Below are 24,419 nucleotides of genomic sequence, written 5' to 3' on the forward strand. Positions count from 1 at the left end.
AGGATCGCTTGAGCCCAGGAGTTTGAGGTTGCTGTGAGCTAGGCTGATGCCACGGCATTCACTCTAGCCTGGGCAACAAAGCGAGACTCGTCTCAAAAAAAAAAAAAAGAAAGATGACTAAAGCTGATTTAGTTTTATTTATGGAAACCTCTGTGGGTGCCAGAAATTCTCAGGTTTAAGGGGAAAAGCTAGGATTAAAGAGCAGTATGTAAGCTATATTCAGTGTCATTAGACTTACCAAATTTCTGGTATAGACGTGTAAAGCTAGCTCAGCATATCTTTAATGGACTTTCCAAGAGAAGTGGAGAAACAGTCTTTTCCCTCCTGGAAATAATTGTTGTTCCTGTTTGACTTTGACTAGGGTGGTCAGGTATCTTGAGATTCTGGGAAGAAACATGATAAATATACCTCGTCCTTATTTAGTCACTTAGTCGTTACTCCCTCATGTTGTTTTAACATTGAAAAAGACTGGTGCTTCAAGAACACAAGTGTCTCAATGTTGTAGAAATCGGAAATTTTTAATTTAAATTTCTAAAGAAAATTTTCTGTGTGTTCCACTGATGGCATGAAAACTTTTTCAGGTGGTGAAATTAAAAGGCCAGGTGCTGTCTGTCATGTTCCGGTTCCGGTCCAAGAATCGAGAATGGCTCTGGATGAGAACTAGTTCCTTTACTTTCCAGAACCCTTACTCAGATGAAATTGAGTACATCATCTGTACCAACACCAATGTGAAGTATGTACCATACAGGCTGAGTAGAAAAAGAAACTGTTTTTCCTCTGCTCTTACACCACAAAATATTTCTGACACCAGATTTGTGTGGGTTTTTACACACCAAGTAAGCATTCATTTCTGCAGTGGACACCAGGTGGGTGTCCTTCAATTCAATTCAGTTTACTGTCTACCTGGAGATAGCATCAGATCTCTCAGGTTGAGAGCTCAGTCTCATAAGACTGCCCCCACTTCTGATGCCAGTTGCAAGCCCCAGGTTGTTTTACCTGTGCTTTTGACCGACCCGCTATAAATTGAAATTCCTGCAGTCCTCTCCTTAGGTTCGATTAATTTGCTTGAGTGTCTTACAGAACTCAGAGAAACACTTACTTACATTTACCGGTTTATTATATAGGATATTACAAAGGATGATGAATACCAGAAGAAGAAATAGATAGGGCAAGGTATAGGGAAAGGAGCCCAGAGCTTCCATGCCCTTTCCAGGTGTGCTACCTTCCAGGAATCTCCCCGTGTTTATCTATCCAGAAGCTCCTCAAACCCAGTTCTTTTGGATTTTTATGGATGTGTCATTAAATAGGCATGATTGATTATATCATTGGCCGTTGGTGATCGGCTTGACCATCAGCTACCTCACCTCCCCAAGGTTGGGGACTGGGGCTAAATTAAGTCCCAACCAACTAATCTTGCCTTGGTCTTCCCATGACTGCTCCCATCCTGAAGCTACCTAGGGGCTGCCAGCCCAGAGTCAACTCATTGACATACGAAAAGACACTTATCACTTTGAAGATTCCCAGAATTTTAGGAATCAGGAAACAGGATGAGACCAAATATATATAGTTGACCCTTGAGCAGCCTGGGTTTGAATTGTGCAGGTCCACTTATGTGTGGATTCTTTTCAATACATATATTGAAAAGTTTTTTCGATATTTGTGACAATTGGAAAAAACTTGCAGATAAACTGCATAACCTAGAAGTATTAATATCAAAAAATTAAGAAAAAGGTATGTCATGAATGCATAAAATATATGTAAATGATAGCCTATTTTATTTACTACCATAAAATATACATAAATCTGTTATAAAAAGTTTAAATTTATCAAAACTTACCCAAACACAGACCATACATGGCACCATTCTTAGTCTACAGAAATGTAAACACAAGTAAAGATGCAAGGCTTCTTCATAAGGCAGCTCACACCTGTAATTCTAGAACGTTGGGAGGCTGTGCAGAAGGATTGCTTGAAGCCAGGAGTTTAAAATTAGCCTGAGCAACATAGCAAGACCCCCGACTCTACAAAAAATTAAAAAACTAGCAAGGCATCATGGTGTGTCCCTGGAGTCTTGGCTGTTTGGGAGGCTGAGGCAGGAGGATCACTTGAGCTCAGAAGTTGGAGGCTGGCAGTGAGCTATTGTCATGCCACTGCATTCCAGCTTGGGTGACAGAGTGAGACCCTGTCTCTTAAAAAAAAAGTAAAGATGCAGTATTAAATCATCACTGCATAAAATTAACTGTAGTACATATTGTACTGCTATAATAATTTTATAACCACATCCTGTTGCTATTGCAGCATGCTCAACTGTTACAAGTATCCACTTAAAATGCTGTGTGACACCAATCATCTCTGTGTGAGCAGTTCTTCCCTCCAGTAAATTGTATTATATATGGCAGTAAAAACTGATCTCCCGAGGTTCTTGTGTATTTTTCATTGTGTTTAGTGCAATACCATACGAAGTACCACTAGCGATGCTGAAATTGTTTCCAAGAAGCAGAGAAAAGTAATGTAATTATAAGAAAAGTTGTTTGATGTATACCATAGATTGAGGACTGCAGGTGCACTTGCTTGCTATTCCAGACAGACCATTCATCTCATAAACAGATGATATCAATAAATACAGTATAGTACTATAAATGTATTATCTCTTCCTTATGATTTTTTTCCTTCTACAACAGTCATCTTAGACTTATGATATTCTTAATAACAGATTTCTCTTCTCTAGCTTACTTTATTGCATGCATACAGCATATACTCCATGTAACATACAAAGTATGTGTTAACTGTTTATATTATCAATAAGGATTCTAGTAAACAGTAGGTTATTAGTAAAGTTTTGAGGGAGTCAGAAGTTATACTTGGATATTTTACTGTAAAACTGGGGTTCGATGCCCCAGCCCCCACGTTGTTCAGGGGTCAGCTATGTTTCATAATATCACAGAAGTCTTTTCCAGTGTTGGGATTTCTCATGGGCGAAGTCTGCTTAGCTTTATCAAGCTATCTCCTTCTCCACTTTTCCAATATTAAACACCATTAATTTGAAGTTCCTCATTTTCCAACTTACAGGATTTGGGATAGTTGATCAAGGTAGAGTAAAATTTTAACAAACAGTAGTTCAGAGACTAGGTCCTGAGATGGGGGGGTTTATGTTTCTATTTTATGTATCAACCCTTTCTAGAAAGGATTTTGTTGTATATGCCAGTTTATTGCTGTAGTCTGGCAGGATTTTACTCTAGAGCAGGGGTCAGCAAACTCTTTCTGTAAAGGGATAGGTAGTAAGTATTTTAGATTTTGTGGGTCATATGGTCTTTATTGCAACTATTCAGCTCTGTTGTAGCATGAAAACAGTCATAGATAAATGAAAGAACATGCCTGTGTTCCAATAAAGCTGTGTTTTTATTTACAAAAACAGGCAGTAGGCCAGATTTGGTCGATGGACCATAGTTTGCTTTAGAGCATAGCTATATCCCACTCTTTCATTAGTTTCTATTCCTCTCTCTGATTCTTTTCTATTTGAGCTTTCTTTCTCAGCTTCTTTTTTAAAAAGTTTCTTTGAGATACATTTCATGTATCGTACAGTTCACCCATTTTAAAGTGTACAGTGTTTTTTTAGTATATCACACAGTCATGCAACTATTACCACAATCTAATTTAAGAACATTTTCATCCCCCCCTAAAAGAAATCCTGTACCCATTAGCAGTCATTCTTCCTTCTCCCTCCTCCCTCCTGAGCCCTATATAACCACTAATCTACTGTCTCTATAAAGTTGCCTATTCTAGACATTTCATATAAGTGGAATCACAGAGTTTACGGTTCCTTTGTGACTGGCCTCTTTCACTTCATGTAATGTTTTTAAGGGTCATCCATGTTGCAGCATGTATCAGTACTTTATTCTTTTGTTGTTGTGTTTTTTGGAGACAGAGTCTTGCTATCGCCCTGGCTAGAGTGCAGTGGCATCATCATGGCTCACTACAACCTCAAATTCCTGAGCTCAAACAATCCTCAGCCTTCCAGGTAGCTGGGACTACAGATGTGTGCCACCATGCCTGCTAATTTTTTCTATTTTTAGTAGAGATGAGGTCTCACTCTTGCTCTGGTTGGTCTCAAACTCCTGACCTCCAGCAGTCCTCTCACCTTGGCCTCCCAGAGTGCTAGGATTACAGGCTTGAGCCACTGCACCTGACCAATTCATTTCTTTTTATTGCCAAATAATATTCCATTGTATAGATGTACCACATTTTTTCTGTCAGTTCATCATTTGGTGGACATTGTGTCGTTTCTACTTTTTGGCTGTCAATAGTGCTGCCACGAACATTTGTGTACTAGTTTTTGTGTGGATATATATTTTTATTCTCTTGGGTATATACCCAGAGTGGAATTGCTAGGTCACATGGTAACTCTGTTAACTTTTTGAGGAACTACCAAACTATTTTCCAAAGCTGCCCCACCATTTTTATTTTTATTTTTATTTTTTTTTAGAGATGGGGGTCTCACTCTCGCTTTGTTGCCCAGGCAGAAGGGCAGTGGTGCAATTATAGCTCACTGCAGCCTTGAACTCCTGGGCTCAAGTGATCCTCCTGCCTCAACCTCCTGAGTTCCTGGGATTACAGGCGTAAGCTACTGCCTCTGGCAGAGCCCCATCATTTTAAATTCCCACCAGCAATTTATGAGGGTTCTAGTTTCTCCACATCTTTGTCAACTTTTGCTATTGTGTCTTTTTTATTATAACCATCTAATGAGTGTCAATTGGCAGGTTACTTCTTTGCCATTTAATCTACTTCTGTAGAATTGGCCTTGAACCCAGCTCTTGAAGATCAGATTATGAATACTTAGCAAGTGTGCATAATACCTGGTGATAACAGTTAATATTGTCCAGTTCAGTCTTTAGAACTCGTAAAGTTTAATTCTTTGCTAAATAAGTATAACACAATGGATTGAGTTAGAAACTTTTGTTAATTTAAGACTCAAGCGTATGGTCATGGTCATTATAGCTTTTTGTTTTTGTCTTTTTCTTTTTGCGTCTTTATATTATACAACAAATATTTTGTGCTTCCATTTGTTTAAAAAATTTTTGAGTCCTTTTAATCACTAAAGTTGCTTGAAATAATGGCTTTCTCCACTGCTACATATAATTTCCCCCTACTGCAATTAATTTTAATTAGCTTTTAATATTTTCTTTTTAAATAAATATTCTTTATAGAAAATCTGGAAAGTATTGAAAAGTATAGAGAGAAAGTAAAAAATTCTCACACTCCTGATGGTCTTTGTTAATGCTTCAGGGTGTGTATTTTCAGTTTCTTACCTGTGCTTTTAAAAAATACACTATGTGGATATATATACATCCACAACAACCAGCTATTGAATATCTAGGACTTAGAACCCAAACAGGATGAAACCTTGTGCCATAGGACATAGTTTCTATTTGTACCATGCTGTCCATACTGTGAATTATTTGCTGAAACTGAGGTTATAGATTACTTGTAGCATTGGACTTTAAAGGGGAATTTATTATTGATCCACTTACAGATGAATCTGTAGAGCTTTATGTACAGAGTCAGATTCTTTTTTTTTTTTTTTTCCCCTTCTCTATTTTGTCTACTCTGTTTTCCTAGGAACTCTAGCCAGGAACCACGGCCTGCACTATCCAACACAATCCAGAGGCCACAGCTAGGTCCTACAGCCAATTTACCCCTGGAGATGGGCTCAGGGCAGCTGGCACCCAGGTAAGAAATGGTGGAAGAATCATCTTCCAATATCTGAGTGGAAGTCAGTAGCAGTCAGTAGCCCACGGGTGGCTCTTTGCAACCCTGCTTATTTTTTGTTTGGTTTTTGCTTATTTTTTTTTAAGATCCTTTCTCCAGATTCTTTTAAAAAATCTTTTTTCCTGTTTCTCTTCTCACTGGCCTTTGACTTACAGACAGCAGCAACAGCAAACAGAATTGGACATGGTACCAGGAAGAGATGGACTGGCCAGCTACAATCATTCCCAGGTGAGTGTGTGTCTTCTTCCTTGAAGAGGATAGTGAGCATTTTTTAAAGAAATGTCCTTCAGTGCCAGTTAGAGTGAGTGTATATGTATTTTATATGAATTTCAGGGTTATCGAATTGTCATGTTAAACCTTTAATGGTTATTTTTATCACTGTATTCCACAGGTTTCTGTTCAGCCTGTGACAACCACAGGACCAGAGCACAGCAAGCCCCTTGAGAAGTCAGATGGTCTATTTGCCCAAGATAGAGACCCAAGATTTTCAGAAATCTATTCCAACATCAATGCAGGTATGTTTCTTCCTCATTCCCCTTTTAAATTCTCATTTAGATCACTCACTGATGGGACTGCCACTGCCTAATCAGTAATCTTCCAGTGTATTTCCACTTAATCATAATACCTCATGAGTAAATAGGAACTTGCTGAACTAATATACTACAGCCCCTTGACTGGCCCTCCCCCCACTCCTTTTGGTCCACAGATCAGAGTAAAAGCATCTCCTCCAGCACTGTCCCTGCCACCCAACAGCTATTCTCCCAGGGCAACACATTCCCTCCTACCCCCCGGCCGGCAGAGAATTTCAGGTGAGCCCCAAATATGTGTGCCGCTTTACAAGGCCCTAAGAGGATTCAGTTACTGAATCCAAATTTTATTCTTTCCTTGCTTTCTCTGGTTATTTCAGATAAAACAGCAGAGCTTGTAGGGCCTAGGGTGAGGCAAACAAGCTGCTTTTTTTCCTCCTATATCTTTGCACCTGTCCTATTGCCATGTTCTAGGCTCCATCTCTGTATGTCCTGGTCAGTGTGTGACTGTCTTTCTTGTCTTTTCCTAATTATATTATCAAATTTTCCTTAACCCCAAGGAAACCAAGGGAATCTAGGGATAGCACTAGATTGTCCTTTGATTCCTAGCTTCTGTGGTAAATCCATTCTTTTAATCATTTACCTCACTATTTGTTCAAACCTAGGAATAGTGGTCTGGCCCCTCCTGTAACCATCGTCCAACCATCAGCTTCTGCTGGACAGATGTTGGCCCAGATTTCCCGCCACTCCAACCCCACCCAGGGATCAGCCCCAACTTGGACCCCTAGTACCCGCCCAGGCTTCTCTGCCCAGGTAAAACTTCTTATCTGTTTGACCTCTGCATTGTTGTTTAGTTGGTTGGGCTTTTTTTCCATATGTAAAATTATTGTTTATTTTAAATACTTTCTTCCTAACCCCTGTACTCTACCTTTCAATTTTCATCTTGCCGTGAGAGGAGCTAGGTAATTAAAAATCACAGATCATCAAAAAATCTTATTAGAGTCCATGATTTCCACATATTCACCTTAAATCAGAATTGCTCACACAGAACATTTTGAGCAGGTTTAATTTTCAGATTTGGAGTAAATTCTAAGAGATTTCCTATTTGTTTAGGACTATATAATATAGGAACAAAGGAGAAAGTTAATTATACAATGATATCTATTTACAAAAAAATTGAAAATTGTTATATAATATACATATTCATATGTAATATAAATATGTTAAGTCTAAAGCAAATATTATCTAATAATTACTATATATTTATATAAGTAATATTTCAAATTGAAAAGTCAAAACCAAAAAAGCAGGCTCCAGAATGTTATATGCAGTATGATCTTAATTGTCTACAAAATGCATATGAAAATTAAAACTGGAAGAAATTATACAGATATGTTAACCATGGGTCTCTGGTGATGGAATGATGAATGATTCTTTTCTTTTTATTTTCCTTCACTTTCCAAATATTTCACAGTGCATATGCATTACTGTTATGGTGAGAAAAAATGTTTAGTTTTTATAAAAAAGACATCATTAGGAACAAATGAATGCAGAACAGACTGAGTAATGGTACAAAGAGTTTTTTCTTTACATATAATACTCTACTATTATTAATGCCTCTAGTTTTATATAACTTTACAGTTCATAAAATGCTTTCATTTAATACAACTTTTTTTTAATCCCATAGTTCTTTGACTTTTGCACTTTTATCTTAGCTGTCTAAAAAATAATGTTAAGAGAGATTGGGATTCAATCAGAAGAAATACACAGGAGGAAATAAGTGGTGAGCTCGGTTCAGAAGGATGAAGTGATTAACAGTGTTGACTCTCATAGGCACGGTTTGTACAATAATGTTAACGTTCCATTTGTTCTCTATCCCATTTTCTCTTTAGCAGGTGACTACCCAGGCTACAGCCAAGACTCGTACTTCCCAATTTGGTGTGGGCAACTTTCAGACTCCATCCTCCTTCAGCCCCATGTCCCTCCCTGGTCCTCCCACTGCATCACCTGGTGCTGCTGCCTACCCTAGTCTCAGCAATCGTGGATCCAGCTTTGGTAAGTTCAGACCAGAAGGAAGGTAACAGGAAAATCGTACCACTAAATAGAAAGGATTAGGTAGTTAAAATTGTTTGCTTGTGTCCTGGTTGCACTGATCTAATTGTAGGGAAATGCAAGGTGACCCTCTATTTGGAATTTAAAACTTACCCACGTGAAAAACACTTTTAGCACATATAATAAGCATGTAAATTGTTATAAATTTAATAGTATGCAGATTTAATCTAAATGAGCAAAGGACTCTTTGGAAAGGCTTCTTAGAGAAGAAAAATTAATTTGGGGATGGGTTTTGAAATAGAAGAGGTATTGATTGGCAGAGAGGAGGAAAGAAGTTATCCTAGGTAAAAGTAATGGCTTATATGTAGTTATATGCCAGTTTCTCCTCTCCAGTGGAGATTAGAGTTGTTTATTCTTCCTGGCTGTGTTTCTAGCTTCTGAGACTGGACAGACTACAGGACAATTCCAGACACGGACGACAGAGGGTGTCGGTGTCTGGCCTCAGTGGCAAGGCCAGCAGGCTCATCATCGTTCAAGTTCTAGTGAGCAGCATGTTCAACAGCCATCAGCACAGCAACCTGGTCAGCCTGAGGTCTTCCAGGTGAGAAGGTGAAAAGATTTCAGAAAATCAGAAACTATTTACAACCAGCCACAGGTCCGAAAAAAAAAAGAAAGAAAATCAGAAATTGGAAGAGAGAGGGTCAAGGAGGAGAAATGGAGAAGGAAGCATACCTGAATTGAGTTTGGTTAGGGGTGTGTGTGAGAAGACAGGGATTAATGTAGGAATAAGTGTCAGTAATTGCAAAGATTATGGAAGCCAGGTGTAGTGGTGCATAGTCCCAGCTACTCAGGATATTGAGGCAGAGGATCATTTGAGCCCAGGAGTTTGAGGTCAGCTTGAGCAACATAGAGTGAACTCATCTCTTAAAAAAAAAAAGATTGTGAACTTAGTGTAATGCTCACCCTTTAACCAGAATGAACAAGTTCAGTGATGTGAAGCACCATAGGAAGATGCCAGAGAAAGTTACTTTAGTTCATTCAAGGAGATCCACATCCCCACTTCCCAGTAGCTCTGGATTATTTAAAAAAATGTATATAAAATAGAACATATTGATTATACCTATAAAAGTCTGTTTACACAAGTTCTGAGGGGACAACAAGAGTGAATGGAGTAATCTTAAGCAGGACAAAGGAGGAGCTAGTTTAAAGCAAAGAGTGAAAGAAGGCAAAACAGGTTTGGGTGGAAAATAAATAGAATAAGAGACTCCATATATGTCTATAGGGGGTTGTATGAAATGTGGCAAGCAGATTTTTCTCCCTTTGAAAATATTAAGGACTAGAAAAAGGAAACAGAACTGTAGGAGGAAGACAGAGAAGGGACTAGGAAAAAGACTGTGATCTAAAGGAGTCAAGAGTTGTTGGAAGTAAGGAAGGCTAAGAGAGCTCAGCACAGCAGAGACTCTTGGGGTCAAGGATGGTGGTGCAGGGGAATGTTGGGAGGAAACTTGATAAATGGAAGAGATCAAGGTATGTGACTCAAACTTAATCTTTTTCTCTCATTAGGAGATGCTCTCCATGCTGGGAGACCAGAGCAACAGCTATAACAATGAAGAATTTCCTGATTTAACTATGTTTCCCTCTTTTTCAGAATAGAGCTATTGGGGTGAGGATAAGGGGTGGGGGAGAAAAATCACTGTTTGTTTTTTAAAAGCAAATCTTTCTGTAAACAGAATAAAAGTTCCTCTCCCTTCCCTTCCCTCACCCCTGACATGTACCCCCTTTCCCTTCTGGCTTTTCTCCGGCCCTCCTGCCTCTCTGAGGTAACATTTATAGAAGAAATTGACTGAATCCCCAAGGCTTTTAGGACCCTTTGAAAATTTGAGGCTGGGTGAAGTTAGAATGCCTTTCCTTATGCCTCCTGACCAGAAGTTGTACAGTGATGATTTATGCTAGGGTCAAGAAGCAGGTTAGAAGAATCTGTCATCCACTATTTGCCTTGAATACTATGTCTTGTTTTTAGAAAAAAAATTATTCATAAAGAGTGGAAGAGAGGAGAAATGTCCTCATATTTGAGGGCCGTGAAACATGGTAGGTATATATGGGGCTTTAGGAAGTAAGCATAGGCTCTTTTTGCTGCCTGTGAGCAATTCTTCTGGAAAGAAACATGTTAGTGAGAGAGAGAAAATGTGTGTGCGTGTGTGTGCACGTGTAGGCTGTGCACGTTTCTTGTATTTCTTTCTTTCTCCCTATTAGGGAGTTATGCAAAATTTGTCCCAGATTTTATCGTTGTCTTTAGTGTGCTTTTCAAAGAGTCCTAAGGAGTTAAATCTTCCAGGCATTTTCTACTTAATATTGCCCAGCCAAAGAGTATTTAAATAAATGTCTTTGCTTCGCTTACATCCATGCCTAGCCAACATGCAACTGTAAAACAGATTTATACAGTCTTCTGTTGATATGGTTGGTCTCTCATCGAACATATTCAGTGATAAAGCTGGATTACTCCTGCTTTTGGTGCTCTCACTTTATTTGGAAGATCTGCAAACATTACTAAAATAGGCTGGCAAGATAAACACTTTCAGAAACCCTAGACTTGGCCATAAGGATAATGCTGCATTTTTCTGTCAGAATCACATATGATGTGTGTTCTGTAGAGGTTATTTCTGCATGGAAACTCAACTTCTTGGATTAGTAGTCCAGTGAAATCCTCCCTATTGGACTGTAAACCAAATACAGAGCCCTCTTTGCAAAGTAGCCTCTTTCATCCCATCCTCAAAATATCTATTTTAGCAAGAAACTGAGATATAGGTGTTTCCTGGGCCTATAGTTCTTTCTTTTTTGCTCCCTCTTTAATCTTGAGATTGGGTTTTGCTTTAGAGTGCAAGTATAACAACTCTGTGTGACGGATGAAGTCTGGATGCCCGTCCCAACAGGGTCACTTGGTAATTAACTATAGCCATATAGACGCTGATAAAGGATACTACTCTCACCCTTTCCCTTCCTCAGGTAACGGTCATGTATACCAGCTTTTTTTTTTTTTGTAATTGGCTCCGGCCAGTATGTAAGTGCAAGACTGAATTAATGAGAAGATACGTTAAATGTAGTCACAGGGACTAAGGAGCACAGTTGGCCTTGGAGAGGCTGAAGGAATATCATTTACCAGGTTTTCCCTCCCTTTTGTCTCCAGTCTGGTTCCAGGTAATGGAGTGAAAAAGGAGACAGTTTATTTTTTTATTCTATGTGCACACAGTATACGTGTATATTTATATCACAGTTTATGAAACCAAAAAGTTGAGTTTCCAATGGAATCTGTGTTTTTTAATAATCAACTGTTTTTAAATGTGATCAGGACTATAATATTGTACAGTTATTATAGGGCTTTCGGGGAAGGGGAGGATAGGGAGAAGATGCTCTGGGGGTTTTGTTTCTGCTTTTCCTTCAGGGTTTTATTTTTGATTGTTTTCTTGTTGGCCATTTCTGTATTGCTGGCATCTGTGCTAAGCCTTACAGTGGCAAAAGTAATGATATGTAGCAAAGATTTTAAAACAAAATATTTTTTCCTTTTGTAAAATTTCTTGTGTTGTGTGATCTTGATTGCGGCTTTATCATTCCTTTTCAGCTCATAAACAACAAACACCCACAACTAAAGGGATCCATAGCTTGAGCTCCAAACATGCAACCATAAAGCACATTGTGAGTCTTTAATTTCAGGAATCAGAAATCACAGGGCTCTGATCACTCTGTGTCCTTCCCCGTCACTAGTCCTCCTGATCCTGACACATTCTGAGTAAAATCAGCCTGGACATTCTGTGAGATGGGGGTTGCGGGGTGGGGATTGTCCAAGTCCTTGGGAGAGAAGGGGGAAGAGGTGGAACTTGAAACCACATATGGATACCTTCTTTCAATATGTCCTCTTCTGGATTAAAAGGAGTTGGGGATGGGGAAATTTATTTATTTATTTATTTATCTGTTTGTTTATTTATTTTTTTTGAGACAGAGTCTGGCTCTGTTGCCCTGGCTAGAGTGCCGTGGCGTCAGCCTAGCTCACAGCAACCTCAAACTCCTGGGCTCAAGCGATCCTCCTGCCTCAGCCTCCCAAGTAGCTGGGACTACAGGCATGCGCCACCATGTCCCACTAACTTTTTTCTATATATATATTTTTAGTTTGTTCAGATAATTTCTTTCTATTTTTAGTAGAGACGGGGTCTCGCTCTTGCTCAGGCTGATCTTGAACCCCTGACCTTGAGCAATCCACCCGCCTCGGCCTCCCAGAGTGCTAGGATTACAGGCGTGAGCCACCGCGCTGGCCTTTTTTTTTTTTTTATTTAGTTTCTTATTAAATTCCAAAGGGATGAGGAAATTTAAACTGTTCAGGTCTGGACCTGGTTTCTCTCTAGCACCATGTTGGCTCATTAACAACTCTTAAAATCCAGAGCCATAAGCCTGTGTTCTTGAGGGTCTACCTGTGGAATCTTGCTAGAAACTGAATCTAGATCCCATGTATTAGGTCATTAAATATGAAATGTCTGATTTTGAATCAATATTATATCTCAAACAAGAAGTAGTACAATTAAAGTACACACCTAAACTATTGACACAGTTTTGCCATCTTAAGGGTAGCTTGTTTATGCCAGCAGCGAAGAAGCCTGGAAAGCGAGTGGCGATGAAATTGTGAAAGGTATTTTCCACAGCTTTTCGAGAATTGAATATTTTTCCTTGCAAGAAGTAGTCCACAGACTGCAAGAAGTGGTAGTCAGTTGGTGCAAGGTCTGGTGAATACAGTGGGTGACAGAGAGTTTCCAAGTCCAGCCTCTGTAGTTTGAGCAGCATTGTCTTGCAAGAGGATTGGCCTATCTCTGTTGACCAATCTCAGCTGCTTAATTGCAAGCATTCTCATTTCATCAGTTGGTTGCAGCAGGCATCCTCCGTAATGGATTGACCAGGTTCATGAAGCTGTAGTAGATAATACAAGTGCTGGACCACCAAACAGACACCATTAGCTTTTTTTGATGAATATTCTGTTTTGGACTACGTTTTGGCACTTCACCTTTATCCAACTTATGTGCCAGACACTTGGGATTGTCAAAAAGAATCTATTTTTTCATCACACGTAACAATACGATGTAGAAATGGTTCACCTTTATGTCATGACAGCAAAGAAAGGCAAGCATCAAAACAATTTCTCTTCTGATGCTCATGTAATTCATGAGGTACTCATCTATTCAGCTTCTCTACCTTGCCCATTTGTTTCAAATGGTCCAATATTGTTGGAATAGTAACGTTAAGCCTTGCTGCTAATTCATGCAGAGGTTGAGATGGATTCACTTCCACTACAGCTTTCAGCTTATCATTATCCACCTTGGTCTCAGGTCGCCCACATGGCTCATTTTTAAGATTAACGTCACCAGAACGAAAACTTCTCAAACCATTGATGTACTTGTGCATTTATTAGCCACATCCTTCCCAAACACTTCATTGATATTTCGAGCTGTCTGTGCAGCATTGGTTCCAGATGGAACTCATACTCGAAAATAACATGAATTTTTGACTTATCCCTGGTTTCACAAAAATTGCTCTAAAAATTTTTTTTAAAAGATAATTACGGCCAGGTGCGGTGGCTCACGCCTGTAATCCAAACACTTTGGGAGGCCGAGGCGGGTGGATCACTCAAGGCCAGGAGTTCGAGACCAGCCTGAGCAAGAGCGAGACCCCATCTCTACTAAAAAATAGGAAGAAATGATCTGGACAACTAAAAATATATAGAAAAAATTAGCCGGGCATGGTGGCACATGCCTGTAGTCCCAGCTACCCGGGAGGCTGAGACAATAGGATCGCTTGCGCCCAGGAGTTTGAGTTTGCTGTGAGCTAGGCTGATGCCATGGCACTCTAGCCCGGGCAACAGAGTGACACTCTGTCTCAAAAAAAATAAAAAAAAAGAAAAGATAATTACGAGCCAAACCATGTGTTTGAAAGAATGAGGATGTACCTTCACAATAAAAATAAAACAAGAAGTGTCAAAGTGAAATGTCAGAGAAACTTAGTACTTAAGGAAATTGGACATTTCACACTTAATAACCTAACATCCTTTCTATTACAAGGACCCTCTTTCCCTATGTCTGTTTATGGAAGAAAATGAAGTTGAGGAGTGTGGTTTGGGAGCTGAGCTAGATTCTTGTGATCTGTCACATGCCTGGATGTTGGGGAAGCAGTTGGAGAAGCTCATGTGACTGGGACTTAGATTGGGGATTTTAATAATTGAGACATGATGTTCATCAGGCATCTCACCATCTGAGAGTTTTAGCAACAGAGTCACATGTGAATCCATCAGGACTTATGGCATTGATTCATATGCTGTCATAAATAACCAGGAGTGCAGGGTTTTGGTTGCTTTTAGAGCCAATTTCATCAACGTTTGGGCATATGCTCCCTCAGCAAAGCATGTTAAGCGGGGAAAACTATTCCCCTGCCTGGAATTGATAACAGCTTTTAGCCAGCAAACATAAAATACAGCTTTGGTGCCTATGACTTCCTTTACTCTTTTCTACCCTTTTGTGTTTATTCCCTCATACCAGAGGTGAGGGTCAAACACAAATTTAAAAACAGTTTTCAGTGTTGGGGAGGTAGGTTATAACAGGAAAATGGTAGGAAAAGATGTAATCCTCCAATAGTATAATAAAAGATATTAAAGAAGGAGGATGGGGGAGACTAGGGCTGTATCATTCCATTTGCTCACCAAAAGAGAAGGTAAGCCCCTACTTGAGTAATATGTATTGAGGTCTTTTTTTGTCTGCCACCAAAGACAGTCATGTGAGAATACCTAGCAACTCTCCACTCTGGCACATGCACTGCACACACAGAAAAACACTGCAAATCCGCTGCCTCCTTCCCTCCTCCCTAAACCCCCCTTCTCTCAGCATTTCTATCCCCGCCTCCTCTTATCCACATTTTCCAGCCGACTGCTGGAGCTGACTTCCGCAATCCTGATGGAATAAATCTGGCACCCCCAGTCATCTGCCCACACTCGCTGCCGAAACCATTCCAGACAACAGATTCCCATCAGCAGGTAACATTTTCAACTTCCTAGATCTTTCAGCTTTTCTTTCCTGCCAATTTTCTATTTTAGGAGTATTAGGGACATGGTGACTTGGGGATCAAAATAAATTTTTTAGGCCCTGTGGATGAAAACAGAGATACACTTCTTAGGTCATTTCCTGGCCAAATAAAGTCTGCCTGGAAATCTTTAGGATTCCTTGTATGATATTTATGATATGATATATGATACATATATGGTCGTTAGTAAAAGCAAAGGACATAGAGAATCCTTACCCATCCCTCCAGAGTGGCCCCTCAGGGTTTTCTGCCTTGGCCAAAAAGGACCAAAAGTGTTAACTCACTAATGGGGAAGAGGAGTGGTATAGAAAAATGGTACCTCAGTGCTTCCTATTCTCTGAGACATCTCAAAGCCCTTAGCACTCCAGCTGTTAATTTTGCCAGCTTGCAAAGATTACAGAAAAATGGACCATAAATTAAGAAATTATGCAAGCTGTATGACTTCCTGCAGGCTGCAAATTTTTATTAAAATGGAGGACTTGTAATTAAGCAAGCCAATGCAAGAAATGAACTAAGATAGAGTAAACTGAATGTAATTATCATAGAACATTGCTTTTCCATCTTAAATTCTTCTAACAAACCTTGGTTCTGAGGCTTTTTGTCCTGCATTGTGGCCACAGGATTTTTGTTGGGGGGAAAAAAATCTAACTGCCCACAACATCTGGTTAAGATTAGGGCAGTTTCCTGCCTAAGGAGGGAGGGGAAAGAGAAAGGAAGAAATGCATAAGGAAGGTGAGGCAATAGTAAATGTCTCACAGAGAAGAGGAAACACTGTTAACTTTTGCATTGTCCTCTTCTGACAAGATCTGGAAAAGTGCCAGAATTTAGGCAAGGAGGAGAATGCCCTGAAGAAATAATCAAGAAGCAAAACTTAGCGAGAAATCTCTCCTTTCTGTATTCTGCAACCCCACTCCCACCTTGCCCGAACCTTGTTCATCTCCAAGCATGCTGGGGACTCTGGAGGAGGCAGAGATGAGTCCATTATGGTTGTACAGTTTGTACCCCTTTTCTGGTTGTCTGTGCAAGTGTGTGTGTGAGAGAGTGTTATTTGAATCTCCCTACATCAAAATACTTGGAATCAGATGTACCAGTACCCCATCCAAATTTAGGCCCTCCTATCATTGATTAATTTTTCATATGAAAAATCACCATTCTCTGTCTACCTTTCTCATAGAGCCTAGTTTTCCTCTGCCTAATGGTTCAGAGGAAGGGATTCTTTGAGATCATGAATCCCTGCATTATTACTGTGTGAGCATGCATTTTTCTGAAGAGAGGGACTATATACTTTTATTAGTTTCTCAAGAGAGCCTATGACTCCTAAAAGGTTAAGAGTCACCTGTTTAGGAATGTGACTCCAGTTATTTCCTAATCCCAAGCCAGGCTGTGAACCCCCTGCCAAATGAAAGAGTGTCCCCTAATTATGCCCTTCCCTAGGATGTGGGGACTCAAGGTTCTGCTGCTACCCGTGGTGACCTTTGCTCTGTACCCTGAGGAGATATTGGATACCCAGTGGGAGCTATGGAAGAAGACCCACAGCAAGCAGTATAATAGCAAGGTGCCTGGGTACTTGGAGAGGAGTATGGCAGGGGGGCTGAGACTTGGGATCTCCGGTTCTAGCTTCCAGACTCCCTTCCTCAATCCAAATACTTTATTCCAAGCAAACCTGTCTCTGTTCCCAAACTCTTAACACAGAGTTTTCATTCCTATGCCTCAACTCACCTTCCATCAAGTTGTATCCTTCCTTTGCTTTATAACTGTCTTATATTTCTCTTTTGGGAAGACTTCTCAGATGAATGCTATTAATCTATAAGCAATTTTTCTCTCTCTCTCCAGAGTTTTGCATTGTATTATTTGTATTTGATTACATATTTATTTTTGCACGCTCTTAATAATCCATGGTTAGCTCCCCAACTAAATTGTAAACTCGTTATGGTTGTGAGTTTCATCTTTTCTCCTAAAAACCTCCCCAGCATTGCATATGTAACATTATACACGGTCTATGAAATACTGACTATGCTCTGTTTAGGTGGATGAAATCTCCCGGCGTTTAATTTGGGAAAAAAACCTGAAGTATATTTCCATCCATAACCTTGAGGCATCTCTTGGTGTCCATACATATGAACTAGCCATGAACCACTTGGGGGATATGGTGAGTTGAGCCTCAGCTCCTGGCCCACCTGCCCTATTTGCTTTAGTTCCCTGCTGATGCCTGGCTTCTTTCTTCTTTGTCTCAGACCAATGAAGAGGTGGTTCAGAAGATGACTGGACTCAAAGTACCCCCTTCTCATTCCCACAGTAATGACACTCTTTATATCCCAGACTGGGAAGGCAGAGCCCCAGACTCTATTGACTATCGAAAGAAAGGATATGTTACTCCTGTCAAAAACCAGGTACTCTCTTTTCTTCTGGGTATATGTATGTAATCTGGCATGACCTCTTCTTTTTGCTGCTGCTTTGTTCTTGAGATAGGAGGGAACCAGGAAGAGGGGAGAAGGAATTATGGTACATCTCCCCATGCTAAGAGAATATAGCCTAAACCATTATTTAACTCCTCACCTACTTTTGTACATTTAGCTTGTTTCTATTTTTTTTTTTTATTACAAATAGTGTTGCAGTCCGCATTCTGGTGCATATATTTTTGTATATATGTACAAATAATTATGCAAAATAAATCCTAAAATTAGAATTGCTTGTTCGCAGAGAATCCTTTCCAAAAAAGCTTTTACAATTCTATATTCTTTATTTTTTATTTATTTTTTTATTTTTTTTGAGACAGAGTCTCACTCTTTTGCCTGGGCTAGAGTGCCGTGGCGTCAGCCTAGCTCACAGCAACCTCAAATTCCTGGGCTCAAGCGATCCTTCTGCCTCAGCCTCCCAAGTAGCTGGGACTACAGGCATGTGCCACCATGCCCGGCTAATTTTTTCTATATATTTTTAGTTGTCTGGTTAATTTCTTTCTATTTTTAGTAGAGACGGGGTCTTGCTCTTGCTCAGGCTGGTCTCGAACTCCTGAGCTCAAACAATCCGCCTGCCTCGGCCTCCCAGAGTGCTAGGATTACAGGCGTGAGCCACCGTGCCCGGCCTAATTCTACATTCTTATAAGCATGAAAATGCCAGTTTTCCCACAACCTTAACAACAGGATTGTATCAGCAAGATGAACAATTGATTTAACATTCATTGAACAGACACTTTTTCCCCCCCAGAACCTACCAGGTACAGTGCTAGGCAGTAGAGATTTAAGATGACTAAGACAGCTGAGCATGTTGACTCATGCCTGTATTCAACTTTGGGAGGTTAAGGCTGGAGGATCACTTGAGACCAGGAGTTCAAGACCAGCCTGTGCAACATAGTGAGACAACATCTCTACAAAAATAGAAAAATTAGCTGGTATGATGGCATGGCCTGTAGTCCCAGCTAATCGGGAGTTCTGAGGCAGGAGGATTGCTTGAGCCCAGGAGTGTGAGACTGTAGTGAACTATGATCTCACCATTGCACTGTAGCCTGGGTGACAAAGCAAGACCCTGTCTCAAAAAAAGATGATTAGGACATAATCTGTGTCCTCAATCTTAATAGAATAGGAAATAAAGAAATATCTACAGTCTAGCTGAACAAACACTAATAGTAATAGGTAACACTTTTTTTTTTTTTGAGACAGGGTCTTCCTCTGTCACCCAGGCTGCAGTGCAGTGGCATGATCACAGCTCACTGCAGCCTCAAACCCTGGGGCTCAAGTGATCCTCCTGCCTCAGCCTCCTGAGTAGCTGGATCTATAGGCCATGCCACCACACATGGATAATTTTCCTATTTTTCATAGACATAGCATCTTGCTGCCCAGGCTGGTCTCAAACTCCTGGCCTCAAGTGATCCTCCCACCTCAGCCTTCCAAAGTGCTGGGATTACAAGCATGAGCCACCATGCTCAGCCATAACTAACACTTTTTGAGAGATTATTATGTGTCAGGAACTTCTAAGCTCTTTACATGAATTAAATCTTTTAATCCTCATAACAATCCCATTAAGTATGTTATTGTCCACATTTTCCAGACAAGGAAACTGAGGCACAGAGAGGTTTAGTATAATAACCAAGGTCACATAGCTAGTCACTAAGGTTAGAACCCAGGAGAACTACTTCCAAAGCTAGTACTCTGCTCTGCTCTGCTTTGCTTTACTGCTGCTAATAGTAAAGATGGTAACACTTATTAATAGTAACAGAACAGTGCAACAAATGTTAAATGAAGGGGAAGAGGAAGACTTCGCAACAAAGGCAACATTTGTGCTGAAATTTATAGAATGAATGGAATTTCTTCAGGCAGGTAGAGAGAAGATACAGAAAGTGTGAACAGCAATGATTGGTAGTTCCTCTGTGTGTCTCCTAGGGTCAGTGTGGTTCCTGTTGGGCTTTTAGCTCTGTGGGTGCCCTGGAGGGCCAACTCAAGAAGAAAACTGGCAAACTCTTAAATCTGAGTCCCCAGAACCTGGTGGATTGTGTGTCTGAGAATGATGGCTGTGGAGGGGGCTACATGACCAATGCCTTCCAATACGTGCAGAAGAATCGGGGCATTGACTCTGAGGATGCCTACCCATATGTGGGAGAGGTGAGGTTGCTCCACACAGTTACACACCTCTGTAAGCTCCTCCTTCCCCAGCATGATATTTTGTACTTGAGACAATTCCAGAAATCTTGTTTTCTGTTATTCTATCCTGCCTTCTGGATGGGATAATTTCCCACAGCAGTCCATGAACATTCCCACAATCTGGGAGAATTTAGGGCACTTAGGCTACCACAGTTCTATTTGCCTCTCTTCCCCGAAGAGAAAACAGAGGATAGGTTACCCCATAGACCTCTGAGCAAGTTTCTATAATCCTCTGCTCAATCCCTGCCCCCCTACAACAAACCCACACAACCACCATGCTATTTTCATGAATCATGTGGCTTTATTTTATATGATCTGGGGCTGATAGGTAATATAATATGAGGCCTTTCTGACAGGAGCCTTTGGAGCAAGGATATAAAGTTTGAGTAATAAAAATGATGGCCACTATGTGCTAAGCCATGTGCTTGAACATTTTCTCACTTAATCCTCATAACAGCCCTGTAAGGTAGACTTATCCTCACTTTATAGGTAAGAAAATTGATACTTAAGGAGACAAGACTTAGCTACCAGGTCTGTTTGTCTGCTGTAAATATTCCCAGACAGGTCTCCTATGTACGTGTGCAAGAATTTCTTACTAGGATATAATGCCTTAGAACAGAATCGTCTGGGTTGTAGGGTTTGTGTATCTTCCAGTTTACTGCATAATGTCAAATTGTTTACCAAAGTATTTGGAAAAATTTACACTCCAACCTTCAGTATGTAAGAAATCCCATTGATTCACATCTTTGTCAGTATGTTTATCTGGCCATTTATGCCTCAGCCTCCTGAGCAGTAGATAAGATATTCTTTTTTTTTTTTTTGAGACAGAGTCTCACTGCGTTGTCCGGGCTAGAGTGCCGTGGCGTCATCCTAGCTCACAGCAACCTCAAACTCCTGGGCTCAAGCGATCCTCCTGCTTCAGCCTCCCAGGTAGCTGGGACTACAGGCACACGCCACCATGCCTGGCTAATTTTTTTCTATTTTTAGTTGTTTGGCCAATTTCTTTCTATTTTTAGTAGAGACGGGGTCTCGTTCTTGCTCAGGCTGGTCTCGAACTCCTGAGCTCCAACGATCTGCCCGCCTCAGCCTCCCAAAGTGCTAGGATTACAGGCGTGAGCCACCGTGCTTGGCCAAGATATTCTTATAGATGCAACCTTAGAGTTTTGAAGGGGTAGTCTGTAGGAAAATGAATTGCCAAAGAGAATATACCACCTTGACATGGTCTATCATTGGATTACATAATGGATCACAGGCTAAATTGATCAGTTCTTTAATTAACATATTTTAGTGTCATGTTATATGCTTTTATATTGTATCTTCAATGAGAGCATAAGGGTCCAGCCAAAACTCTTTGCCTTATACCAGCTCCCCTGATACAGTAGCTGCAGAGGGCCCAGGTCCTCCCTCTAGCTGGGCCGTGACCTTGGTCTCCACACAGCAGTTGATGCCTTCCTGCCCTCTGAGGCTCACGCATACTACATAGCCAGAAGATGATTTGTACATTTTTTAAAAACATCTTATTTCAGAAACCTTTTTCTACTCTGAGGTAATAAAAATATTTTCTCTCCTTTTAGAGTTTTAAAGTTTTTTTCTTCCACATTTATGTCTTCAAACTACCTAGAGTTGATTTTTATGTGTGGTAGGAGTTAAGAATCTACTTTCATATTCTTTTTTATAATTTAATAAAATGGTGAGGAGACTCTAGTCTGCTGCCCCTGTTAGTTCACTGTCATTGCTCAAAACATTGGTTGAGTTTTTCACTCACCAGCTCATTGCCTATTGCTTCATCCTAGTTCTATTACAACCTTGTTTCTTCCAGGATGAAAGTTGTATGTACAACCCAACAGGCAAGGCAGCTAAATGCAGAGGGTACAGAGAGATTCCTCAGGGGAACGAGAAAGCCCTGAAGAGGGCAGTGGCCAAAGTGGGACCCGTCTCTGTGGCCATTGATGCAAGCCTAACCTCCTTCCATTTTTATAGCAAAGGTAAGGAGCTGTTCCTATAGAGAACTGTCTTTTATGATGTAGGCATGGCAGCTTCTCGAAGGACCCGGAGTATTTTCGGTACTTGGTTTTCATATTCTGATTGAGTCTGCCAAAGAGAAACTAACAGTTGCTGCAATGCAGAATATCTCTGTTGTAAACTCTCCTGACTGGGATGGAATTCTAGAGTCTCCTAGACTGGGATACCCCACAGGGCGTATTGGATTGCAGAGAGCCTCACCTTGATAGTTTGTTTTCTAGGTGTATATTATGATGAAAGCTGCAATAGTGATAATCTGAACCATGCAGTTTTGGCAGTGGGATATGGAATCCAGAAGGGAAACAAACACTGGATAATTAAAAACAGGTAATGATGGAAATACTACTTTTGTCTCTCAGTAACCCTTGGAACACTCAGACTCACCTCTAGCTTCCCAATGTTCCTTTCTTGCTTCCAAATCAAGAGAAAACTGTCTCAGGCTTTTCAGTTCTATCTTTCCAGTCAGAGGCTTTTAATTCTAGTCTAACATTTAATGGTCAGACAATAGTACTCAAAGTATGTGTTGGGCAGATGCTCCATGTGCAAGGTGCTTAGTAACATACATAAGAAATGGGGCAGATGTCTGCTTTAAGGGATCTCAGAGCCAATAAGAAAGACAGACCTAACTAACCATAACATAAAGAAGCAAAAAAAGCCAATAGAAGCTTTGGAATTATCTATTTTTACTTTCTTTGGTCTCTAATGTGATCAATTTCTTAGGGAAGTTTCCATTATCAGTCTGTCTATAAGCAGCAGAGGAACAATGTAAAGGTTTAATATTCCGTTGTGCAGCTTTTTGTTCTTCAAGATACGCTTGAAGAGTATAAACTTTTATATATATAAGAACTTGCCAAAGATTGTGAAGTCTGTGAAGAGAAACACTTTTTAGAAATAAGATATGAACAAAAACAAATTAGTGTTTCCTTCCCTATTATTGGGAACAAATAGAACTCTAGGGCACCCTTGCTTCCCATCTTTCTTTACCTCCTTGCGGCTTTGGAAATGGGGGACAGATTTATGGGAATTATACTTTTCCTTTCCTGGTTGGTCACCACCAACCTGGAAGCATTACTGATTAAATTTGCAGTCTTTGCTGATCTCCAAGGAGCAAGAATCCTAGACTCTCAGGAATCACAGAATAATACAGTGGTATCATCAAATTGGGCTGCTATCTGGAAGGCTGGCAGGCTAGATTGTGAGGCTGGGAGTTGCTTCACAGTCCCAGCTCAGGGTGAACCTGAGCACTTTTCTAATCTCACAGCTTCTGTCGCTGTTGTCCCTTTCTCAACTCCCCGGCCCAAGCACTTACCTTGTTCTTTCTTGATCAGGTGCCAAGGGTAGAGGTAACATCCAAGAGAGCTAGGAGGAATAAGGGACACACCCAGGCAGGATCAGGAACAATGGGGGCACCTGAAGAAGGAGAGAACTGGGGTAGGGTACAGGTCTTAAGTAAAATATACTGGGTAATTCAAGAAGTTGCTGGTTGGGGAAAAAGGACAGGAAACTCATGAAAACAATTTGGAAGATATACAGACAGACCAATCTCTCCTCTCTTCTTTCTCTCTGTCTCTCCTATCTTGTGGTCTCTCCACTTCTTTTCTTTGTATTCTCATCTACTTTCATGGTTCCATCCATCTGTCCTATGGGGTTTTCTCCCAAATTAAAATCGCCAGCTTCAGCCTCTCTTGCATCTTTCTTATGCCCTAGACTTACATTTTCAAGAGTAATCTTCCCCAAATACAGCTCTAATCATATCACTCTCCCACTCAAAAACCTTCGCTGGCTCCCCCACGATGATGGGTCACAAGTAAAGGTCAAACTCTTTAGTCTTACAATAAAGATAATTCATCCTGATCTCAATCTATCTTTCCAGACATGTCTTCCACTGCACCCTGTGAGGTACCCTATTTTTCAGCCATATGATCCTAATACATGTCCCATGCTTTCCTGCCTCTGTTGTTCATTTCACACCCCTCCACCAGCATCCCCTTCCCGCAGGTCAAAATTCTACCCAGCCTTTTGGCTCGGTTCAAATGACACCTCTTACATCACCATTTTTGGTTCTCTTGATCAGAAGCAATCTCTCCCACCTTTGAGACCAATAGTATTATGTCTTTTCCTCACTTCTTGACTTTAAATTCTTTAAAGGTAAAAAATATTTTATTCATTTTTGTATACCATCAGTACCTAGCGCAGTACTGTAAGTGTAAGTGTTTTAATGAATAAATAAAGTGAGGGTACTAAGTATTTTTCTTGATTTGTCCTACAGCTGGGGAGAAACCTGGGGAAACAAAGGCTACATCCTCATGGC

General features: G+C 40.4%; 2 protein-coding genes across 2 annotated transcripts in view; both read left to right on the forward strand.

The window, feature by feature from the left end:
* Nucleotides 1-11,913, forward strand: part of ARNT (aryl hydrocarbon receptor nuclear translocator) — a 60,655-nt gene extending 48,742 nt beyond the window's left edge. Inside the window, exons 12-20 of the mRNA XM_012658519.1 lie at nucleotides 576-733; nucleotides 5,617-5,727; nucleotides 5,922-5,994; nucleotides 6,158-6,281; nucleotides 6,473-6,575; nucleotides 6,959-7,106; nucleotides 8,186-8,348; nucleotides 8,780-8,946; nucleotides 9,909-11,913. Of these exons, the coding sequence (XP_012513973.1) occupies nucleotides 576-733; nucleotides 5,617-5,727; nucleotides 5,922-5,994; nucleotides 6,158-6,281; nucleotides 6,473-6,575; nucleotides 6,959-7,106; nucleotides 8,186-8,348; nucleotides 8,780-8,946; nucleotides 9,909-9,998 (1,137 nt within the window). The 3' untranslated portion in view covers nucleotides 9,999-11,913. The remainder of the gene's footprint in view (nucleotides 1-575; nucleotides 734-5,616; nucleotides 5,728-5,921; nucleotides 5,995-6,157; nucleotides 6,282-6,472; nucleotides 6,576-6,958; nucleotides 7,107-8,185; nucleotides 8,349-8,779; nucleotides 8,947-9,908) is intronic.
* Nucleotides 11,914-15,062: 3,149 nt separating this feature from the next.
* The window catches only part of CTSK (cathepsin K), a 12,782-nt gene continuing 3,425 nt past the window's right edge, over nucleotides 15,063-24,419 (forward strand). Inside the window, exons 1-7 of the mRNA XM_012658843.1 lie at nucleotides 15,063-15,405; nucleotides 16,887-17,007; nucleotides 17,479-17,601; nucleotides 17,687-17,842; nucleotides 19,829-20,047; nucleotides 21,906-22,071; nucleotides 22,330-22,435. Coding sequence (XP_012514297.1) covers nucleotides 16,888-17,007; nucleotides 17,479-17,601; nucleotides 17,687-17,842; nucleotides 19,829-20,047; nucleotides 21,906-22,071; nucleotides 22,330-22,435 — 890 coding nt within the window. The 5' untranslated portion in view covers nucleotides 15,063-15,405; nucleotide 16,887. The remainder of the gene's footprint in view (nucleotides 15,406-16,886; nucleotides 17,008-17,478; nucleotides 17,602-17,686; nucleotides 17,843-19,828; nucleotides 20,048-21,905; nucleotides 22,072-22,329; nucleotides 22,436-24,419) is intronic.

The sequence above is a fragment of the Propithecus coquereli genome, unplaced genomic scaffold (assembly GCF_000956105.1).
Source record: "Propithecus coquereli isolate 6110/MARCELLA unplaced genomic scaffold, Pcoq_1.0 Scaffold59, whole genome shotgun sequence".
In the NCBI taxonomy this organism is placed as follows: Eukaryota; Metazoa; Chordata; class Mammalia; order Primates; family Indriidae; genus Propithecus; species Propithecus coquereli.